Source organism: Stegostoma tigrinum, chromosome 34 (assembly GCF_030684315.1).
Source record: "Stegostoma tigrinum isolate sSteTig4 chromosome 34, sSteTig4.hap1, whole genome shotgun sequence".
NCBI lineage: Eukaryota > Metazoa > Chordata > Chondrichthyes > Orectolobiformes > Stegostomatidae > Stegostoma > Stegostoma tigrinum.
Window position 1 is genome coordinate 10,304,067 of NC_081387.1, and position 22,400 is coordinate 10,326,466.

At 39.4% G+C, this 22,400-nt stretch overlaps 1 protein-coding gene across 1 annotated transcript; it reads left to right on the plus strand.

Moving 5' to 3' along the window:
• Positions 1 to 434: 434 nt before the first annotated feature.
• On the plus strand, positions 435 to 18,284 carry LOC125446289 (muscarinic acetylcholine receptor M2-like). Its single transcript, XM_048519766.2, has 2 exons — positions 435 to 537; positions 16,837 to 18,284. The coding sequence occupies exons 1-2, from the start codon at positions 456 to 458 to the stop codon at positions 18,282 to 18,284; spliced, it is 1,530 nt and encodes a 509-aa protein (XP_048375723.2). The 5' UTR covers positions 435 to 455.
• The last annotated feature ends 4,116 nt before the right edge of the window (positions 18,285 to 22,400 follow it).

The window sequence follows — 22,400 nt, forward strand, 5'->3', positions numbered from 1 at the left end:
AAGATGAGACAGATCACATACGTTTCCCAGTATTTTCAAAAGACAAATTCACCATGCAATGCACAAGCAATTTTTCTGTTACATCCCAAACATTCAAATACAAATATGTTGAATAGAAACAATAACCAAGTTCCAGACTGTCATCTAAGAATTCAGTATCCTAAGTCAAAAACATGCTTCATTTATGTACAGGGATTGTCAACTCAGGATCATGTTGGACGTTGAGAAAATGTGTGGCACAAATTTTATTTAAGCTATTGCTGGATAGAAAGGAGTTAACTTACATTACTTAATCAGTGACAGTAATTAGTTTTCGTCTCCAAGGGACAAAATCATGTCACTTGGGTTTCCATTCTCTATCAATATGTGAGTAATTAAATGTGTTTTTTTCTTTGTTTTCTTAGTTTCAACATAAGCTTTAACTCTGACAAATACAAGCAAGCTGCAGCAGATGAATGGATGGTTGGACAGCAAATCATTTCAAATTTGCATTAGAAAAGGTTTACCGTCCTCTTCTTGCTGTTATTGGTGTTTCTGGTAAGTCCATTGAATAACTATTCCCATTGCTATGAGACATTAAATCAGTAAATAGGCTTATTCAGTGAAATTATTGCCTTCAGTTTGTGCCAATGTTGTATTTAACCTATTTTCATTCATTTCTAACACTGCAATCATTCTGAGCTCGGAGAATAGTAAACTACTTGTTTCTCAGAAATAATGTTTCCTTGCTGTGATTTAACAGATTCAAACGAATGCCGCACACATGATAACTCATAAATCTGATTCCACCAGTTGCACAGATTTTGAAAATTGGTTTATACAGATATATTTCAGAGAAATTTTAAAACATTCTTGAATTCACGACACTCCTTCATTTTCTAATTATCAGAAAAAAAATATTAATTATATTGCAACATCATTTGATACAACCTATCGCAATTCTATGGTACGTTTGACAAATATTGATTGGCAATCAGTTCTTTGCAACTCATCTTGCATAGAGTCATCTCGAAGTCAATCCCACTGACTGATCGCGCTCTCCTTTACTATTGTCATCTCCCGTCTTTTGCGTGTTTTGCAAAACTCGACTCCTTTCAATGGAACAGACCTGCAGGGAACTGTCATTGATTTTTTAAAAAATTAAACAGATTAATTTTTGTATGTGTTAATTCATTCCAGACATTACTTTACCTGTAATTGTTGTTCCCTTTGAATGATAGTCAGCATATCTGCCATTAATACAGTCGCTAGTGCAATTGGATCATGGTCTCAGCTGAGCTACTTTCCATCTGAAGGAGATGATGGAAATGCAATCACAGATCCTTTTTGACAATTGACAAAACCATTTGCAGTTTTATTTTAATGGCTGAACAGATAATTCTTGCAAACAAATTTCTGGTTCAATTGTCACTGCATTCAGCTGTTTTGGTTTGAGAGGATCATGGTTTTAAAGAATGTCATCTGCTTTTGTCCTTCTGAATCAAAAACATTGACATCGATACCGACAGCCAAAAACTATTGTGATCAAAAGCAGAAGTCGCTGAAAGGTCAGCAGGCCTGGCAGCATAGAACACAGAACAATACAGTGCAGAACAGGTCCTTCAGCCCTCGATGTTGCGCTGACCTGTGAACTAATCTAAGCCCCTCCCCCTACACTATCCCACCATTATCCATATGCTTATCTAAGCATCTGTGAAAAAAAAACAAGTTGTGAATTTTTCGGATCTGGTGACCCTTCTTCGAACTCTAAAGTAACTCTGAGGAAGGGTCACTGGTTCTGAAATGTTAACTCTGATTTTTTCTTCACAGATGCTGCCAGACCTGCTGAGCTTTGCCAGCAACCTCTGTATTTGTTCCTGATTTACAGCATCGGCAGTTCTTTTGTTTTTTTTTAAGCTATTGTCATATGTACGAAGGCCTCTGTCTCCCAGATCCACTGATGTAGTGCTTTTTTGTTTGGGCCTTGTTTTTTTGGTGACGTCTCTTCTTCAGGCCTTTTTGCTTCCTTGCAAGAGACAGAGGGGGAGTAGTTTAGAAACTTAGAATGCCTCCAGCTTACTTGTTATACGCCATAGCTTATAGCAACTGGAGAAGGCATATAAACTGAATTTGCTCAGGTTTATTTTTTTCTAACTACAGATAGAAAGGGATCTAGTATTCTTCTATGTTTAGAAGGCTTTGCTCTGTGTTGTTCACCTTTAACAACTATTCAGCCAACTTGGATCCAATTGCTTAGTTATTGGCATGCGGAAGGCTGCTATCATCAATAACTGCTCACTGTAGCACAGACAAATCTGCTATATATTGTTAGTTGAATCTCGTTATATACACACCCCTCATATCAGTTTGACTGCAACTAAAATTCCCCACTCGATAAACAAACAGAAGTGTAAACAGCACTTATAAAACATCTTGATAATGAGATTTAAATAGTGTAATGCACTCTTCCATAGTTATTTTATTTTTTATTTTTAAATGGTTCTTTTCTTATTTCATAGAATCTAATAACTTAGAGCAGGATTAGTCAACTCGGCCACTTAAGCCCTCTTTGCAATTTGAAATGATTACGGCTGATCTCATCTCTACCTCAACTCCACTTTCCAGCCCACTCTTCAGTAGGAATACAGAACACAGCTGCAGATCACAATGAAAACTATAAAAATAAAAAATGTTCCTTGTAACTCACAAAACAAGGAGACAGTATACCATATTGAAGTAACATCAATGATCAGAGGTACCCTTCTTTATTCTTAAACTGAAGATTCTGCCATTGTTAGTATTCTTCCTTCTTCTTCCACTGCTCTACTGAAGTGCCCCTTGTATCATCACAAACACAACACTTATTGCACTGCCTGAAGATACAAGACACCTCGACAACTTCCAATTGTCTTTTGTATTTGCGATTCCAGGTGAATCTTATACTATTTGTCTGATATTATTGAACTGCCTGGCCCAAGCCCTATCAGGTATATGATCAATTCACAGAATATGTTATTCACATAACTCTCAGCATGACAGGCATGTTGTCATTATTCCAACGGCTAAAAACTCTGAAACACCAAGTCTAGGTATCTGCATTTGCAAGCACATCCTGCAATATTGGTTGCCTGGCACGACAATCGGATGCATAACTTTCCACAGAACAAAACATATTCCTTTTGATTGAGCTGTGCTGCTACGAATTTAATTCATTTTATTTGCCTAATTGTGGTTTTGATTATTTATATTACTTGTGTATATGATAGTAGAATTTTACAATGCAGAAGGAGACAGTTCAACCCTTTGTGCCTTTTCTACTTCTGAAAATTATACCCAACTTTTTTAGTTTTCTAACCATATCTTCATAGCCCTCCAAGTGCATCGCTTTGAAATTCACATCCAACTTTCTACTGAAATCTCATCTGGAAGCCACCTCCACTAATCTCCCAGACAGCACATTCAAATCTAACAACTTTCTGCATAAGAAAATTCCTCCTGATGTTACTCCTATTACTGCTTCAAGAGTATTGAAATTCTGAACCATAATAACTGACATATAAATGAGTGGAAAATCGGTATTGTTCTTTGCCCTGCCAAAATGTTATAATTTTAACTGTCTCAATAAAGTCAACTTACTCTTTTCCATTGGAAGAAAACTATCCTCAATTTCTGTTATCTGCCATTGCATCTAATATACTCCATTCTTGGTATCATTCCAGTCAATCAACATTGCACTCTGTCCAGGTCTTTAACAATCTGTTCTAAATAGAGTGCCCAGAATTGAACTAAGTGCTCCCACGTGGTCAAACAAATGATTTGTAGACATGCAGCATCATTTCCCTGTTTTCACACTCCATTCCTGCATTTACAATTTCAAGCATCCTATAAGCGCTCTTACCAACAGTTTCAGCATGCCAGGCTATCATCATGAAGTTAGGCCTGTCAGTACAGATACTCCTCTGGTCCTGTATCCCCCTCAAGGCTGTAACATTAAATCTGTATTGAATCTGCATGTTTGTCCTTCTAAATTACATTACCTCACATTTCTCTTCATTCAATTTCGTCTGCTAGGTGCTTGGCTATTTGACAGCATGTTTGTGCCCATCTTAAGTCATTCAACATCATTGTCAAAATTCACTAGTCTCCCTGGCTTTTCATCATCTGAACATTTAGAGGGTTTGTCCTCAAGAACCATCTGCAAATTGTAAATAAAATAAACCAATGTCCCAAAATTGGTTTCTGCAGAATGTCATTTTTAATTTGTCCATTTTTACATTCCCTCTGTTCCCAAACTTTTTGCCAAATTCTAGGGCAAAGTTGTGGCTAGCTCTGCTGCGTCAACATGTCATGAACCTGGGATTGATTCCAGCCTTGAGTGACTGTCGGTGTGAATTTTGCATATTTTCCAGGTGTCTTTGTGTGTTTTTACTGTGTGCTCCAGTTCTTGACATAACCTAAAAATGTGCAGCTTCAGTGAATTGGCCATATTAAATAGCCTTGTCTTGATCAAGAATGTGCAGCTTAGATGGGCTAGCCATATTTAATGCAGGACTGGGTGGGTAGGGTTCAATGCTCTTTGGATAGACAATGCAGACTTGATGAGCTGAATAACATCTAACTACGCTTTTTGAATTATATGATTCTAATCCAGGCTGGCAAAGACCAGTAAGTATTTTTATTTACTGATCACCATGCCATGTGACATCATACCAACTGTTTTCTGGAAGTTCAAATGTACAAGATTACAGCATTACCTACATCCACTATCTGCATCACCTCATCAAAGAACTCAACAAAATTGAACAGACATGACCTAACCATAATAAAGACGTATGATGTTCCAAGGACTGTATTAGCATGTGCAGAAGATCAGGTAGCTAACAGGAAGCAAAGAACAGAGATAAATCTGTTTTTACCCGGTTGGCAATCAGTAGCAACTGGTGTACCTGAGGGATCAGTGTTGGGAAAGTAACTGTTTACAAATTACATTGATAACTTAGAGTTGGAGACCAAGTGTAGCATGTCACAGTTTGTAGATGACAATAATAGTGGTAGAGCAAAGTGTGCAGATGACACTGAACGTCTGCAAAGCAATGCAGACAGGTTAAGTGAGGGTCAAGCATCGTAAAGGTGGAGTACGATATGATAAATTGAGGTCATCTATTTTGATAGGAATGATAGAAAATTGGACATATATTTAAATGGATAAAAATTGCAGCATGCTACTGTGCAGAGGGACCTGAGTCTCCTTTATGCATGAATTACAAGATGTTACTTTGCAGGTGCAGCAGGTAATCAAGAAGGCAAGTGGAATATTGTCCCTCACTGCTACAGGCATAGAATTTAAACTTAGGGTGGTGATGCCGCAGCTGTATAGAGTGCTGTCAAGGACACACCTGGAGTATTGTGCACAGATTAGGTCCCCTTGCTTGAGAAAGGATGTAATAACACTGAAAGAAGTTGTTCACTAGCTTGATTCTGGAATTAAGAGGTTGTTTAATGAAGAGAGATTGAATAGACAGGAAATATCCTTACTGGAATTTATGAGAATGAGGAGAAATTTCTACAAATGTATACATTTATTGATGAGGATTAATAAGATAGAATCTGGGTGGTTGTTTGCACTGTTGCGTGAGAGTAGAATTAGGGAGCATAGGCGAAAAATAAGGGGGAGTAGATTTATTACTGGGTTAAGGAGTAACGTCTTCACCCAACGGTCTGTGAATCTGTGGAAATTCTCGGTCATTAAAGCAGTTGAGGCTGCCTCATTGAAAGTTTTATAAGGCAAATTTAGATACATTTTGAACAGTAAATGAATTGAGTATTATGGTGAGCGGGCAGGTAAATGGAGCCTACTCCTGCTCCTATTTCTGTTCACCAATGCGGGAAATGACATCACCAACCCAAGGAAACCTAAACAGATAAATAGAAAGCGGGACATAACACCAGTGCTTCACTGGAGGCTCACTCATGATGTTACCTAGAATGGTGATGAAAAGTCTGAAAATGAACCTCCCAGCTCAGTGAGCAAACTCACACCCAGAAGCATTTACTCTGTCAGCCAGGTGGTCAGTTTTATTTCTACATTGATGAAGCACATAATTTCCATTACAGCTGTCTCATTTCCAAAAATTAATCTCAATATTCCGAAAATTTGAAACCACGTCAGCTTTTACATCATTCCTCAATTTGACTTTTCTGGAATGTTCTTTCTGCTGCATTCTTCGCAATGCTTTCTTGAGTCATGGTGAGTTAACCTATTTCTATCGGAATCCTGCTTGCTCACTTCTCGTGGTTGCCTTCTGTTCTGAGAGAGAATGGTCCTCATTTTTTTTTCTTTTCATTATAGCCAAGTACTGATACTTCATTTAGCATGATACTACTTTCTAATAACAACAATGTGCGTACAGCACCTAATACAATTTTCTTGTCAATAAGTGAACTCACTGATATAGTGTAGAAATTAATTTCATCAAATTAACCTCTCAGCACATATTACTTATTTAAATAATTCATATTTAAAGCTCCTCTTTCTTACCATTGCTCCGAACTGCCAATTTAATTAAATTCACAGATATCCTCACAGCCTCTAACTAAGGTCACTGACCTTTCAGGAGGAGTGCTTCTTGGAAACAGTGATTGTAACTCCTTTAATTTTAACATATCTATTAGTAAGGATAAGTCAGGATCTTGTGGCAATGTACTAAATTGGGGAAGTGAAAATTACACACGCATTAGTCAGGAGCTATGGTGTTTTAATTGGGATGAGCTGTTATCAGGCAAGTCCACATTTGCCGTACGGCAATTAGTTAAAGATCTTCTGATCAGAGTTCAGGACCAGCATGTTCCAGTAGGGAGGAAGGATCGCAAGGTAAGAGAACTTCAGATAATGAGGGACATTGTGAATTCATTCAGAAGCAAAACACAAAGCACATATAATGTTTAGGAAGTTAAAATCAGATAAGGTCAATGAAGAAAGAATAGAAAACAGGAAAGAAAAACACTTAAGCAGGGAATTAGGAGCGCAAGAATGGACCATTAAATGATCTTGGAATGGAAGATTAAAGAGAATCCCAAGTTATTCTTACATACGTTAAAAACAAGAGAATAACTATGCAAAAGTTAGGACCACTCAAGGGTAAATAAAGGGATGTGTGCATAGAGACAGAGGATATGGGTGAGAACCTAAATGAATGCTTTGCATCAGTGTTCACCAAAAAGGATATGGAGGCACGTGAGATTCGTATGGAACACACTAATATGATTTGGCATTATGACACCAAGGAAGAAGTGATATTTTGATAACTTGAAGAGCACTGAGTAATCAGTGCCCAATGGTATCAAGTCCAGGTGGTTGTCAAGAGATGTCTGGGGCCTTCACCATGATCTTTGTATCGTCATTAGCTACTGGAGAGTTCTCAGAGTACTGACAAGTAGTTAATGTTGTTTTTCTCATCACGAACGGGAAAAAAATGGACAATCCATGAAACTATAGACATGTGAGACTCAGGTTGGTGGTTGGGAAGATATAGGAGAAAATTCTTTCGAGTACGATTTCGGCATGTATAGAAATGCATGTCCTAATAAGGGACAGTCAGAATGGCTTAGTTCAGGGCAGGTTAAGTCTTCCGAACTTGGCTGATTTTTATGAGAAGGTGACAAAGGTGATTGATGACGGTAGATCTTTGGATATTGTGAACAAGGATTCTAGTACTGCTTTTGACAAGGTCCCTCATGGTAGGCTCATTCAGAATATTAAGTTGAATGGGATCCAGGGTGACTTCACTGTGTAGACACAGAATTGGCTTGTCCATTGAAGGCAGATGGTATTGATGGATTTTTTTTTCATACTGGTGTTCATGACGAATGGTGGATGAAAATGTAGATAGGTTGATTACTATGTTTGATGACGATACAAAGATCAGTAGAGTTGTGGCCAGTGTAGAATGTTGTCAAAAGATAGAGCTGGATGTCGATTAGTTGCAAATATTGATGGAGAAATGGCAGATGGAGTTTAATCTGAGTAAATATGAGGTGCTGCACTTTGGGAGATTAAATGTTTGGGAAATGTACACAGTTAATGTCATGAACATTAAATGCTTTGCTGTACAGAGGAATCTTGGATTCAAGTCCATAGCTCACTGAAAGTAGCTACGCAAGTAGATAGGGTGGTAAGTGTGGCACACTTGTCAGGGAATTGATTACAAAAGTATGGACGTCATTTTACACCAAAATAAGACTGTGGTTAGGCCACACTTCAGGGTGTTTTGCTCAGTTCTATTCACCATATGGCAGGAAAGACATAGAGATTTTGGAGAGGACGTAAATAAAGCTTAGAACATAGAACAGAGAACAGTACAGCACAGGACAGGCCCTTCGGCCTGCAACGTTGTGCCGACCTTTTACCCTCATCCAATGGTCTATCTAACCTCCACCCCTACCTGAAACTATCATCCACATACTCATCTAATAGCCTCTGAAATGCCCCTAAGGAGGCCGGCTCCATCAGCTTCCCTGGCAATGCATTCTATGCCCCAACCACTCTGAGTAAAGAACCTATCTCAGATGTCTCCCCTATATCTACCTCTACTCATGTAAAAATATGCTCCTCATAATAGATACGTTCACCCTTGGAAAATGTCTCTGCCTGTCCACTCTATCTACACCTCTGATCATTTTGTGCACCTCTATCAAGTGACCTCTCATCCTTCATCGTTCTAAAAATAAAATCCCTAACTCTCTCAACCTTTCCTTGTAAGACCATCCTTCCATTCCAGGCAAAATCCTGGTACATTCCTCTGCACCTTTTCCAATGCTTCCACATTGTTCCTGTAATGAGGTGACCAGAACTGGACACAATACCCCAGATGTGGCTGAACCAGGCTTTTGTATAGCTGGAGCAGAACTTCACAGCTCTTGAACTCAATCCCTCTATTAATAAATGCTAACACACCACACGCCTTCTTAACAAGTCTATCCACCTGGGTGGCAGCTTTCAGGGAACTACGGACATGAACCCCAAGATCCCTCTACTCTGCCACACTGCCAAGAATCTTTCCGTTAACCCTGTATTCTGCTTTCAAGTTTGTCCTTCCAAAATTAATCACCTCACACTTTTCAGAGTTCAACTCTATCTGCCACTTCTCAGCCCAGCTCTGCATCCTGTCAATGTCCCTTTGTAACCTAAAACAGCCTTCCACACTGCCCACAACATGACTCACCTTTGTATCATCCATGAACTTACTAATCCACCCTTCCACTCCGACATCCAAATCATTTACAGAAATCACAGAGGAAGAGGACCCAGGACAGATCCTTCTGGTACACCACACATAACCGAGGACCATGTTTAATATTTTACACCCTATACCACACTTTCTCGTCGAAGGATCAGCCAATTCTGAATCCAATCTGACACATTTCTACCTATCGCATGCCTCCTTAACTCCTGCATGAGCTTACCATGGGGAACATTATCAAACACCTTACCTAAATCCATGTGTACCATATCCGCTGCTCTACCTTCATGCATGTGTTTGGTCACCTCTTCAAAGAATTCTATACGGTTTGTGAGGCATGATCTACCCCTCACAAATCCATGCTGACTATCACAAATCAAATTGTGCCTTTCCAAGTGATTAGAAATCCTGTGTCTCAGAACCTTTTCCAAGAATTTGCCCACCACTGACTTAATTTCTGCAGTTATCCCTTTTCCCTTTTTTGAACAAAGGAATGACATTTGCCTCTCTCCAATCATCCGGCACTATACACATGGACCATGAAACGGAGCAGAATACCCCAATGTGTGGCCTAATCAAAGTCTTATTTCACTGCAAAATGATATCCACACTTTTGTAATCAATTCTCTGACAAGCATGCCATACGCCACCTTTACCACCCTATCTCCTTGTGTGACCACTTTCAGTGAGCTATGGACTTGAACCCAAGATTCCTCTGCACGTCAAAGCATTTAATATTCATGACATTAACTGTATATATTTCCCAAACATTTAATCCCCCAAAGTGCAGCACCTCATAGTTACTCGCCTATAATTTCCGGCATTACCCCTATTAGCGAGTTTTGAGAAGATTTGTAGCTCAGGTTGAGTTTCTGGTGTGAGTTTGCTTGCTGAGCTGGAAGGTTAGTTTTGAGATGTTTCATCAACAATCTAGGTAACATCATCAGTGAGCCTCCGACGAAGCGCTGGTGTTATGTCCCGCTTTCTATTTATCTGTTTAGGCCTCCTTGGGTTGGTGATGTCATTTCCTGCATTGGTGATATCATTTCCTGTTCTTTTTCTCATAGGGTGGTAGATGGTGTCCAAATCAATGTGTTTGTTCATGGAGTTCCGGTTGGAATGCCATGCTTCTAGGAATTCTCGTGCGTGTCTCTGTTTGGCTGTCACTAGTATCCTTACATACAGATGAGGAAGGACACCACTTTGATTGGGACAACACATCCATCCTAGGACAAGCCAAACAGAGACATGCATGAGAATTCCTAGAAGTGTGGCATTCCAACCAGAACTCCATCAACAAACACTTTGATTTGGAGCCAATCTACCATCCTCTGAGAAAGAGAACAGGAAATGACATCACCACTGCAGGAAATGACATCACCAACCCAAGGAAACCTAAACTGATAAATAGAAAGCGGGACATAACACCAGCGCTTCATCGGAGGCTCACTGATGATGTTACCTAGAATGTTGATGAAACGTCTGAAAACTAACCTTCCGGCTCAGTGAGCAAACTCACATCAAGATTATCCCTATTCTCAGGGAATGATGTTTGCCTCTCTCCTATTTTCTGATACTATACCTAGGGACAGTGGGGATTAAAAGATTGTCGCCAAAGGCCCTGAGATCTCTTCCCTCATTTCTCATAGAATCGTTGGATAAATTCCATCATGCCTGGGGGACTTATCTATCTTCAAGTCCCTCAAAATTCCTAGTGTGTCTTCCTTACTAACATTGACCTCCTCTAGCCTACCAGACTGGTTCACTTTGTTCTCCCCTACAGCCAAGTCCCTCTCAGTTGTGAATACCGAAGAAAAGTATTCATTAAGGACCTCTTCTACATTTTTAGACTCTGTGCACAAATTTCCTTTACAGTCCCTGATTGGCCCTACCCTTTCTCTGGTCATTCTCTTATTCCACACATACATGCAAGAAGCTTTGGAGTTTTCCCTGATCCTATCTTCCAAGGTTTTCTCATGTCACCTTATAGCTCTTCTAAGCCCTTTCTTCAGCTTCTTCCTGGATAACTTGTATCCCTCTAGAGACTTTACCATTCCCTGTTTCCCAAACCTTACATGAACATCCTTCTTCCTCTTAACCAGTCTTTTGACCTCCCTTGAGAACCAATCGCTCTCAATTGCATCTTCCATGTCTGCTAGGGTAAACATATTGAACACACACAGTATGCTTTCCCTAAACAATCTCCACATTTCAACAGTGCTCTTCCCTGACATCACCTGTTCCCATTTTATGTTACCCAGTTCTTGCCTAAAGGAATTGTAATTACACTTCCTCAATTATAAAGCTTACCCTGCTGCATGTACCTATCCTTTTCCAAGACTATTCTAAAACTAGCAGAGTTACGATGGCTATTGCCAAAATGCTCTCCTGTCAACAGATCTAACACTTGGCCTGATTCATTGTCAAGCACCAAAACCAAAGTGGCCTCTTCTCGCATTGATCTATTTACATATTCTGTTAGGAATCCTTCCTGAATGCACTGGACAAAATCCACTCCATCTAAATTATTACAAGTGAAATGTTTCCAATCAATATTTGGAAAGTTGAAGTCACCCATGACTACAACCCTGTGACTCCTGCACCTTTCCAGTATCTGCCTCTGAATCCTCTCCTCCATTTCTCTGCAATTATTAAAGGGTCTGTAAACACCCCGAACAAAGTGACTGTTCCTTTCTTGTTCTGGACCTCAGCTCAAACTGACTCTGTACACACACCATTCTCAAACTGCCTTTCAGTACCTGCTATACTAGTACTGACTAGCAATGCCTCACCCCCACCTCTTCTACCTCTCTCCCTATTTCTTTCAAAGCATCTAAATCCCGGAACTCCCAACAACCATTCCTGTTCCTGACTTACCCAAGTTTCTGTCATGGCCACACATCATAGTTCGAAGTACTGACCCATGCTCTAAGTTCATCCGACTGATTTCTGATACTTCTACCATTGAAGTATACACAACTCAAACCATCTCTGTGTCCACAATTATACTCCATTGACCGCATTTCTTTATTAACAGTATCACTCCCTGTTGTGTCTGTTGGAAGCCTGAATACCTTATCCTCTGAATGACAAATCTGGTTCCCCACCCCCTGCCAATCTAGTTTAAACCATCCAGTGATAACTCTAGCAAAAATCCCTTCCAGGGTATTTGTGCTATTTCGTTCAGCTGCAACCCATCCTTATTGTACAGGTCCCACCTTCCCCAGAGCATACTCGAAGTACCCACACTATGGAAGCCCTCCATCCTACACCAGCCCTGTAGCCACGTGTTTAGCTGTACTCTCTCCCTATTTCTTACCTCATTATCACGTGGCACTTGTAGTAATCCAGAGATAACTACACTGTTTATCTTGGACTGCAGCTTCCAACTTAACTCCCTGTACTCAATTTTCACATTCTCAGTCCTTTTTCTACCCATGTCATTGTACCGATGTGTACCATGATTGCTGGTTGCTCACCCTCTCCCTGAAGGATCTTGAAGACATCATCCGAGACATCATGGACCCTGACACCCAGGAGGCAACATGCCATCCATTCATCTTGTTCACGTCCACAGAACCGCTTGTCAGTGCCTCTTATTATTGAATCCCCCATTACAATTACTCACCTATTCTCCCCCGCTTCGCTTCTATGCCACAGGGTCAGGCTCAGTGTCAGATGCCTGTCCAATGTGGCCTTTCCCAGTAGGTCGCTGCCCCGCAACAGTATCCAAAATGACATACTTATTATTGAGGAGAACGACCACAGGAGATTCCTGCACTGTCTGCCTAATCCCTTTCTCCTCCCTGACAGTCTCACAGCTTCATTTTTCCTCTACCTTGGGTGTGACCATCTCGTTATAACTCCTCTCTAACACCCCCTCAGCCTCCTAAATGATCCAGAGTTTATCCAGCTCCGGCTCCAGTTCCCTGATGCAGTTTTTGAGGAGCTGGAGTTGGGTGCACTTCTCTCAGGTGAAGTCAGAGGATACCAGCAGTGACCCTTAGCTCACACATCCTGCAAGAGGATGATGCAACTGATTTAGCTTCCATTCCCTCTACTCCAGATTTCCAGAAGAATTAAAACAAGAGGCCTTACCTTACTGACCCTCCACACAGTTTTTTGTTTGGTTAGAGGAGGCGGATGGGCAGGTGACACTACATGCATAATATTTCGGATTCAGCCAAGGCCCAAATATATTAGTTCCTTCCTGGCACACGTTCTCGCCACACATCCACTGCTGAAAACAAGAAGGCCGCTGCTGCATGAGGTAATTTTTTTACACAGGAGGGAAAAATAAACAGCCTTACCTTCCTGTCGGCACCCTGGCTCACGCTTTTGCTGCTGAAAACAAGAAGGTTGCTTTTTTTTTACTAGAATGACACCTGGATTAGAGAGAATGAGCGAGAAACAAGGCAAGAAAATCGGAGTAGTTTTCTATTGAGCAGCAGAAGCTGCAGGGAGATTTGATACAAGTCTATAAAGTTATGAAATGCAGAGACAGGTTTGACAGTTAGAATCTTTTTCCAAGAGTTGAAATATCTAAAACAAGGGGTCATGCATTTAAGGTGTGAGGGGGTAAATATAAAGAAAATGTGAAGCGAAAGTTGCCTTTATATACAGAGAGTAGTAGGGGTGTGAAATGCAGTTCCAGGAGTGATGGTGCAGGTAGACATGATAGGAACATTTAAGACACTTGTAGATAAACATATGAATATGCAATGAATGGGGAGATATGGAAAAAGGCCAGGCAGAAGGGATAAGTTTAATTTGGTGCCATGTTCAACTCAATTTCATGGACCAAAGGGCCTGCTGTTGTAATATACATTTCTATGTTCTATCTTCTATGTTCTAATAATTACTAACTGAATTCCCACTTTTTAAAAAATCCAAATATAATCACTTGGCCATCATCTCACTTTGGCTACTTGCTATCACATTAACCAAGCCCTCTTTCTCACAAATTAATAAACAATATGGCAAGGAAACTACCAGCTCATTCCACGTTGAAATTTCATTACAGGGCTCATTACATAAATGTTTCAAAGTTATCTCTGTGGAGGAATATAAAGTATAAGAAGCAAAGAAAGACAAATGAAACACAAATGTGACAGTTGTTTTCAGTTTGGCGACATCTGCATGACCGAAGTTTTATTTTTAAGGATAATAAGACATGTACATTGAAAATGACAATAAATTACCTGGAGGGTGGTGGAGTCCACAACAGAATATTTTTCAACTTCATTTCTTTTTCTTCTTTTACTACATGTTTCTTAGAATAAACAGCTAAGGTTCAGTAATGTTAAGGTATCAATAGAATTGTTTGAAATGGTGAGACTAGTCAACATGCCATTTTCTCAGACAAAAACGTTGAAGCTTTCTCAGAAATTGGTAAGACCAAATTCCAACAAGTATTAGAAACTGGAGTGAAGTATGTTAACATTGTTGAAAATGCCAAAATTAACATACAGTAAACACAGAAAGAAAGAATAGGATGATTTTTTTTCACTTGCAAAATGTGTTCTCCAATTTCATGTGATAATTTACCAAACATTTCCTGCCATGGTCAACTCAGGGTCTCCGACTTAACGATTGACTAAAAACATGTGGTGCAGTTAATCCTAACTCAGAATGATATTTGAGAGAATCAAAAGAAGGCTTTGTGATTCCATGTTACTTCTGAACGTTAGATAAACAATACAAATGAGTTCATGATCAATAAGATCAGTGCAGGTAAATTTATAAAAGCTGTGCACCCAATACCCTACATCAGTAGATAAGAACACAGGTTGCTAAAATAGTTAAATCATAGTTGTCCTGCTTGTCCAAAGTCTGTTGAGATAGTTCGTCTAAATGCACGTTCCAGATTAATGAAACTCCTGCAATGTTTTGCCTTCGTATGAGACTAGTAGGCTGTTGTCATCCTAAGTAACGTGCATTAACTGTTTGTAGGAGAATGGGAGATGTGAAGAGTAGTTCAGTTGTCCTTGAGCCATTCAACTAGATTGTGTAATGTTAAACTTGCTTTAAAACAACCACAATCAATTTTTCACCCTTTAGAATCTACCTGTAATCCTGTCATCTCTCTAAACTTTAGGTTGATAACAAAATTCTCTTCTGAAAATCAATGAGTCAATAACATTTGTTCCTCTTTCTGATGTGGCTATTCTGCAGCAACCATCCTTTCAATGTTTTACTTGTCTTACCTTTTTGTTCTGATATAGTTTTCTCCAATGCAATGAACCTCAACTATTTTTGCCTTGTGCTGCATTGTACTTGATATATTTGGCAGTTCCAACTGGTGTTATATCATGGAACTCTCGTCACATTGGATTTTGCCATCATACTGTCCCATATGCAATGTCTTTATCAAATTATCACTCATTGCCACTATCTTGACCCATGTTCCATTATTTCTTGAATCTCCTTATTGCCTTATTTTTCCCTGAATCAATTACCTGCATCACTTTCACCAGTTCATACCCAGTACCAGTGTCCACCTGTTACCACCTCTTTATCTGCAGCTGTCCCTAACCCCACACAAAGTCCTGAAGAAGGATAATACCCAAAATGTTGACTTCTCCTATCCTCCAGATGCTGCCTGGCTTGCTGTCTTCCACCAACTTCCTTTTGTCAATAAATCAGTATCTAATATCTTCTTGCTGTGTTGTTGCTTCTAATTACCTTGAATTAGGTTAGTATGCACAGATTTCATCAATATTGTACGTCCTTCATGGGAAGCAAAATGGATTAAAATGAGCTACTTATGGAAATTCAATGGAGAGCATTGTCATTTACCAATCCTGCAATTCATACTTGCAAAATTCCTCTTTTGGCATTAGGGAGATCATTTCTGAATTGTGTTCACACAGTTCTCACAAACTGTGCAACATTTTTCATGACAGGAAAGAAAGTAAAACCGATGTGAGATCTAGAATAGTGTTATGTTTATGTAATTAACAGTATTTGAAATGTTCGAAATCCAAACACATTACAGGATTGGAAATTAATCTTTTCACACAAAACAACGAAGCTTAAGAACACATTTCCAGTTCTCTTTCTCTCTCTCTCTGTCTCTCTCTCTCTCTCTCTCTCTGCCACTCTCTCTCGCTATTGACAGGGAGGGATGACATTTGGGCATTTGTTCTTGCAATGCTTAAGTGGTTCTTCTAGACTTTGAACATTTATGTGAATATCTGGTCTTGAAAATTGAACATAATCGAAAGCAAGAAGTAAAAGTATGCTAGCCTTAAGTTTTACTTTAGAATACAAGTGTTATTCACCTAGAGCTATTGGATCAGTAAAATAAAATCTTCAGAGGTATTCTTAGAATCTGGTTCATAAAATACTCATTCAGTTTGGCACATGCAATTAACAGTTTATTCATACTGTGCAGTGCAATAAGTGACAGATGAGATGAGATTGAAGTTGCAGCCCTCCAGGTAAATATGTTGAAATTCATAAAAGATTTTTTTTTTCAGAAAGGCCTTTTCATTCTTCTTATTTATTTAAAATACAATTACATACCAGTTGTTTTATTATTTTGATATGTCTGACATCTGTTCCCTAATGGTTGTTCTTAATGTTATAATTATTTTCCACATTTTGTCCTGGGCAGTGCTAATTACACATCAGAGTGAAAGGATGTCACACTCAAAGGAGGCAAATGAATTTCTCACTAATATAACTAACCTGCTTGATGCTCAAAGGGAAAGTTCATATGAAACATTCGACGTGATCTTCATTATGATTATTACTGGATTCATAAATTTGATGACCATCATTGGAAACATTTTGGTTATTATCTCTATCAAAATGAACAGACATTTACGAACTATTAACAATTATTTCCTTTTCAGCTTAGCCTGTGCTGATTTGATTCTTGGTCTGTTTACTATGAATGTATTCACCATTTACACTGCATTTGGATACTGGCCTATGGGCCCAGTTTTTTGTGATTTATGGCTTGTTGTAGATTATGTTGTGAATAATGCATCTGGCATGAACCTTCTTGTCATCAGTTTTGACCGGTACTTCTGTGTGACAAAGCCCCTTAGCTATCCTGTGATGAGAACAACTAAGATTGCAGGGATAATGATAGCAACTGCTTGGGTGGTGCCCTTTCTCCTCTGGGCACCTGCCATTGTTTTCTGGCAGTTTATCGTCGGCAAGAGGACTGTTCCTGAGGGTGAGTGTTATCCACAGCTCTTCTCAAATCCAATCATCACGTTAGTCATTGTTATCGCTGTCTTCTATCTCCCTGTTACAATCATGGTGACTTTGTACATGCGCATTTCTTGTGCCAGCAAGAGTCGAATGAAGTGGGCTAAAAAAATATCTGAACCAAGAAAGGGCTTCGGTTCTCCCAGTCTATGGAAGGCCAAAATGGTGAAACTGAATACTAACAATACATCAAATGGTTCTGGTGTGTTGCCCCATGCCCAAACACAAAGTATCAAACTAACCACTGAAGCAACAATTGAGAAATGTGGACAACAAGAAAGGAATGAAATATTCATTGAGACAGATTCTCTTGAGTTTGTGTCACCAAATCAGAAGAAGGAAGGGGAAACGCAGGAAAGTGCAAGTTTCTACACTACAAGAAGCCAGGTAATAATGGACCCAGTCAAACTCGCTTCCATGAAGATAGCCAGCAAGTCTCAAACTAGTGGTTCTACTCCCATCATAGTAGGATTAGCGATTGACAGTAGCAACATGGAAAGTGATATCAGTGAGGTCAGAGCAGATGATAAGATAAATAAAATGGCAAAGTTACCTACAAATACTGTAAAGGTAGCTACACATCGAGACAAAACGGTAACTAGAACCATCCTGGCTATTATTCTGGTATTCATCATCACCTGGACTCCATACTTTGTCATGGTGATCATTGCTACCTTCTGTCCAACCTGCATCACCCGCACTATTTGGAATATTGGAAACTGGGTCGTTTATGTGAACAGTACCATTAACCCAGCTTGCTATGCACTCTGCAATGCCACCTTCAAAAAAACGTTCAAAAGTCTTCTTTTCTGTCAGTACAAAAACATTGGCACAACAAGATAAAGACAGCAACATGCCTTATTTTATGACCACGTTGTACTGATTGTTTGGAAGACGTTCATAATATTAAAAATAATATGTTCATTGAGCTGGCTTATCTACCAAGTAGACATTGATTATCGGTAATGCTCACTGGCAATTTGAAACAAATTCAATAAAATTGGAGTGTCTGTTATTCATAAAAGCTGTGTTGAGTCGTTTTCTTACTCTTGCATAGGACATGGGCTTATTTTCTTTTTAATTTATTTCTCACATGGGAGCCAAGAGTTATATATACCAGAGTGAATGAATGAAATCTTGCTCAAATTTCTTCAAAGAGACTTGTGAATCAGCTGGGTGTGCAAAACAAATAATGGTGCTGTTTTTCTAACATTTCCTTTGAATTCAATTTCTATTATTTACAGTACTGACAGACCAGCCCCCTATCCCCAAGACATTGGCCTGGGTCATTGGATCACTGGTCCAGGAACATTAAAACTATGTAACTTTGTACCCTAGTAAAATTTCAGAAGCAGGAATAGGGCCCAGAAAGTTTCATTAAAGGAAGCATAAGTATGCCTCTGAATTATTGTTCATTCTTATAATTTAACGCAATATACAGGAAATTAATAAACCCCTACAAAGTGCAACCATTGTTTAGTTGCTTCAACATATAATACATTCATTGTGCTCTCAGTGTGTAAATGTCACAGCAGATGGCAGAATTTAAATTCAGTAGGTATCTGGAATTAAGAGCCTAATTAGGAATGTGAATCCATTGTTGATTGTTCGAGGAAGACCCCAGCTGGTTCACTGGTGTTCTTCAAAGAAAGAAACTGCCATCCTTACCTGGTCTGGCCTACATGTGACTCCAGATCAAAAGCAATGTGGTTAACTCATAACTGCCCTCTGGACAATTAAGGATGGGTGATAAATGCTACCTAGCCAGCAATGCCGTCATCTGATGAATGAATAAAGAAAAAATAAACTGAAGCACATTTGTCACCAAACTTTATCAATTTTGAATTGTATGTCCATTTAAAACTATATCTGCTGTCTGAGTCATTTCAAATTACCAACCACACAAATAAAGTGCTGCTTAAAAGTTCACGATTATGACTAATGCCAATATTTACTGAGGAGAACCATAGCACACCATGCTGACCAGCAATGAACATAAAACCTGACACTTCCCATGAGTAAATGATCACAAGTCCCGTTATTGTTGAGAGTTCCCATATTACACAACATTGCCAGAGACTGTAACCCATATACCTGTCTAGAGTGACCAAAATTCATGACATTTGTCTGCAAAAGTCCATAGTTCCAGATACTGGTTGATAGGCATTCTAATTGCCTTCAATGCAAAACTTCTGTTTTAACTGCTGTCACTTCTTTAGGTCAACGTTGTTGTCCTGAGTAACCACATGCGTCCCAGTTATAACTGTCTCTTTTTGCTGTCTGTGGTTACTTGGAACTCCACTCACAATTCTTTCTCCAAGACATCGATGAAATTCTTCATGCTGCTTCCCTCTCTCATTTTGACTTGGGAAAAATCTTCAATTTCTCTTCCAACGCTAATCCTGTTCTCACCTTTAACTGGTTTTTCTCAGACTTGTTCATTCCCTTCATGACATCAACTTCCATTTCCAGGTATAATTTGGCCATCAAAAGCCATTACAAATACTTTGCCTCGCACAGTTACCTCACCTCCTCATATCACAAATCAAGTGACAACTCCATCCCATGCTCCCAGGTTCTGTTTTCTGTTTTGATGACTTCACATTCCGCAGGGGGCCCTCAGAAATTTCCACCTTTTTTCATCAACTCATGATTACCCGCAAACATGGTTGAAATTGACCTTAGCCATGTTCAACCTATCTCATTCATTTGAACTTCACCCCTTCTTCTTGCTCCCAACAACTATTGGGTTCCCCACTCCCCACTTACTACCATGCAGAATCAACATACAAAGAATTCTGAGTTACCGTTTAATTCAACTCCATCAGAACGCAATGGAGAGTGACATATTCCACTCCATGCTCTCATCAGGATTCCACAGGGACAGATCGCTCCAGTCAGTGGTCCACTCTTCCTCAATTTCTAACAATTCCCCTCACACACACAGCACTTCCCATGGAATAACAGAAAATGCAGCACTTTCCCATTTACTGCCCCCCCCCTTCCTAAGCATCTGGGTCCCAAGACAGACATTCCAGGTGAAGCAGTAATTTATCTGCACTTCACTCAATCTAGTCTCCTGTATTCACATTCAATGGTCTCCTCTACAATGGGGATACATAATTCTAACTAGTGTCTGCTTGGCCTGTTCAGAAAAATGACACCAAGCTTCTAACCCGTCCACTGCAGCACACCACTGGCCAACATTAATGCAAGAGTCCTGTTGCATTTTTCCATTGAACATCAATTCAAGAACAACATCGCATTTCCACTGGATGAGCCACAGCCTCTAGAATTCAACATCGCAGTTGATAAATTCAGAGTCTGAACCATTCCATGCTTTTTAACAGACAACTCAACCTAGCCCAGTTCTGACATGGTTTGCTTTCAGCACAGCCTACCTATTCTCTCCTGTTGTCCACTCTTATTCCCACTTGTTCATCTTCTCTTCTGCTCTGACCAACTGTCAATAATCTCCTCATCTGAATGCCTGTCAATGTATGTATTTCATATGCATTTGTCTATGATAGTTTTTATAATGTTGATGAATTCAAGTTTGTTCTAGAGAAGAAGCCCCACTTTACTACTGATTATGGCATTCAATGTGTATATTTTTACTTCAATCAGTGTGGTTGAGAAAGCCAGCATTGGGCATCATCTTTCAATTTTCCTTGAGAAGCAACACTCCCTCTGCAATAACATCCTTATCCTACATCTCCTGATCTGATTGCAGACAGAGTTCAAACAGCCAGGAAAGAATCAACGTAAGGGGATGCGCTGAAAGGGACTATTTTGACTTCAACTGAGTGCGTGACTTAAAAGTAGTGAAAAACTGCATCAAAACTCAAGCAGACACTATATTGGAAAGTTTCTCCACTGTTTTCAGCCATAGACATAGTATCTAGAAAGATGGCTGTGGGTATTGAAATGCCAACGTTTCAACCACAGAAAAAAAAATCACTTTAACATAACAACATGATTGCAAAATTGTGCAGGCCTATCAAATATTCCCTCAGGCATGATAACATGAAAAGAAAGGAATGAAAATCTGTTTCTTTTTACCAGACAGTTAAAATCTCTCAATTCTGTTGTAAATGCAACAAAACCAATGTTCCATATAAATTTGAATTGAACTGACTGAAATTGAATCCGTTCTTAACCACTTGAAATGAAACTGATTGCACCACATTTCACTGTTGCATGATTTCTGTTTTGTACGGTCTTATCAATGTTAAAGACATCATTTCGTGAGTTATAGGTGCAGTTATATTTTTAAAAAAGCAAGATAATTAAATTCCTCCCTGTCTGACAAGGGAATGTGGGCAATGTGTAATAGGAAAAATAGTTGAAAGGGCAGATTTTGCAACTGTTACAGTTCAAAAGTGAAGTGTTGGGATAAAGAAAGTAGATACTTGAGATGAGAGAAGAATTGACCACGTTGCTTCAAGGAAGTAAGGAGTGAAGTAACACACTTTCTCCCTAATGTAAGTGAAACCTGCAGTTTGTTGTTTCATTGCTTGACCCATGAGAAATTGTCATACCTTGCATAGTATTGAAAATCTTCACAACAACCTCATTCAAATTCCCAGGCATTCTGCTCCTTAATGCTCCCAATCTGTCTCATTTGAGGCCAAATGTAAGTGAATACACATTGAACGTAAGCTTTTGACATGATTTTCAAAAATAATCCTCTAACTTGAATGTAAGTGAAAAAGAATACAGAGCTTTTTCTCACTTATTCATACTCTCTTTTCTTTGTCTCACAGGTAATACATTAGCAATTCTGATCCTGTCCCGAGGAAAGTGTGGCCTCTCCAGCTGCACTACTTGCTACCTGGTGGCAATGGCAGTAGCGGACATGCTGGTCATCATCTTTGAAATCATACTGTTTCGAATCAGTTTTTATTATTTCCCACGATCCTTCCTGGAAATCACCACTGTGTGTGCTCTTATTGCTGT

Bases quoted from the DNA above. Each gene is read 5' to 3' on its own strand.
- LOC125446289 (XM_048519766.2), top strand. From the start codon at position 456: ATGGATGGTTGGACAGCAAATCATTTCAAATTTGCATTAGAAAAGGTT. The intron at 538-16,836 runs GTAAGTCCATTG...TGTCCTGGGCAG, and splicing joins TGCTGTTATTGGTGTTTCTG to TGCTAATTACACATCAGAGT.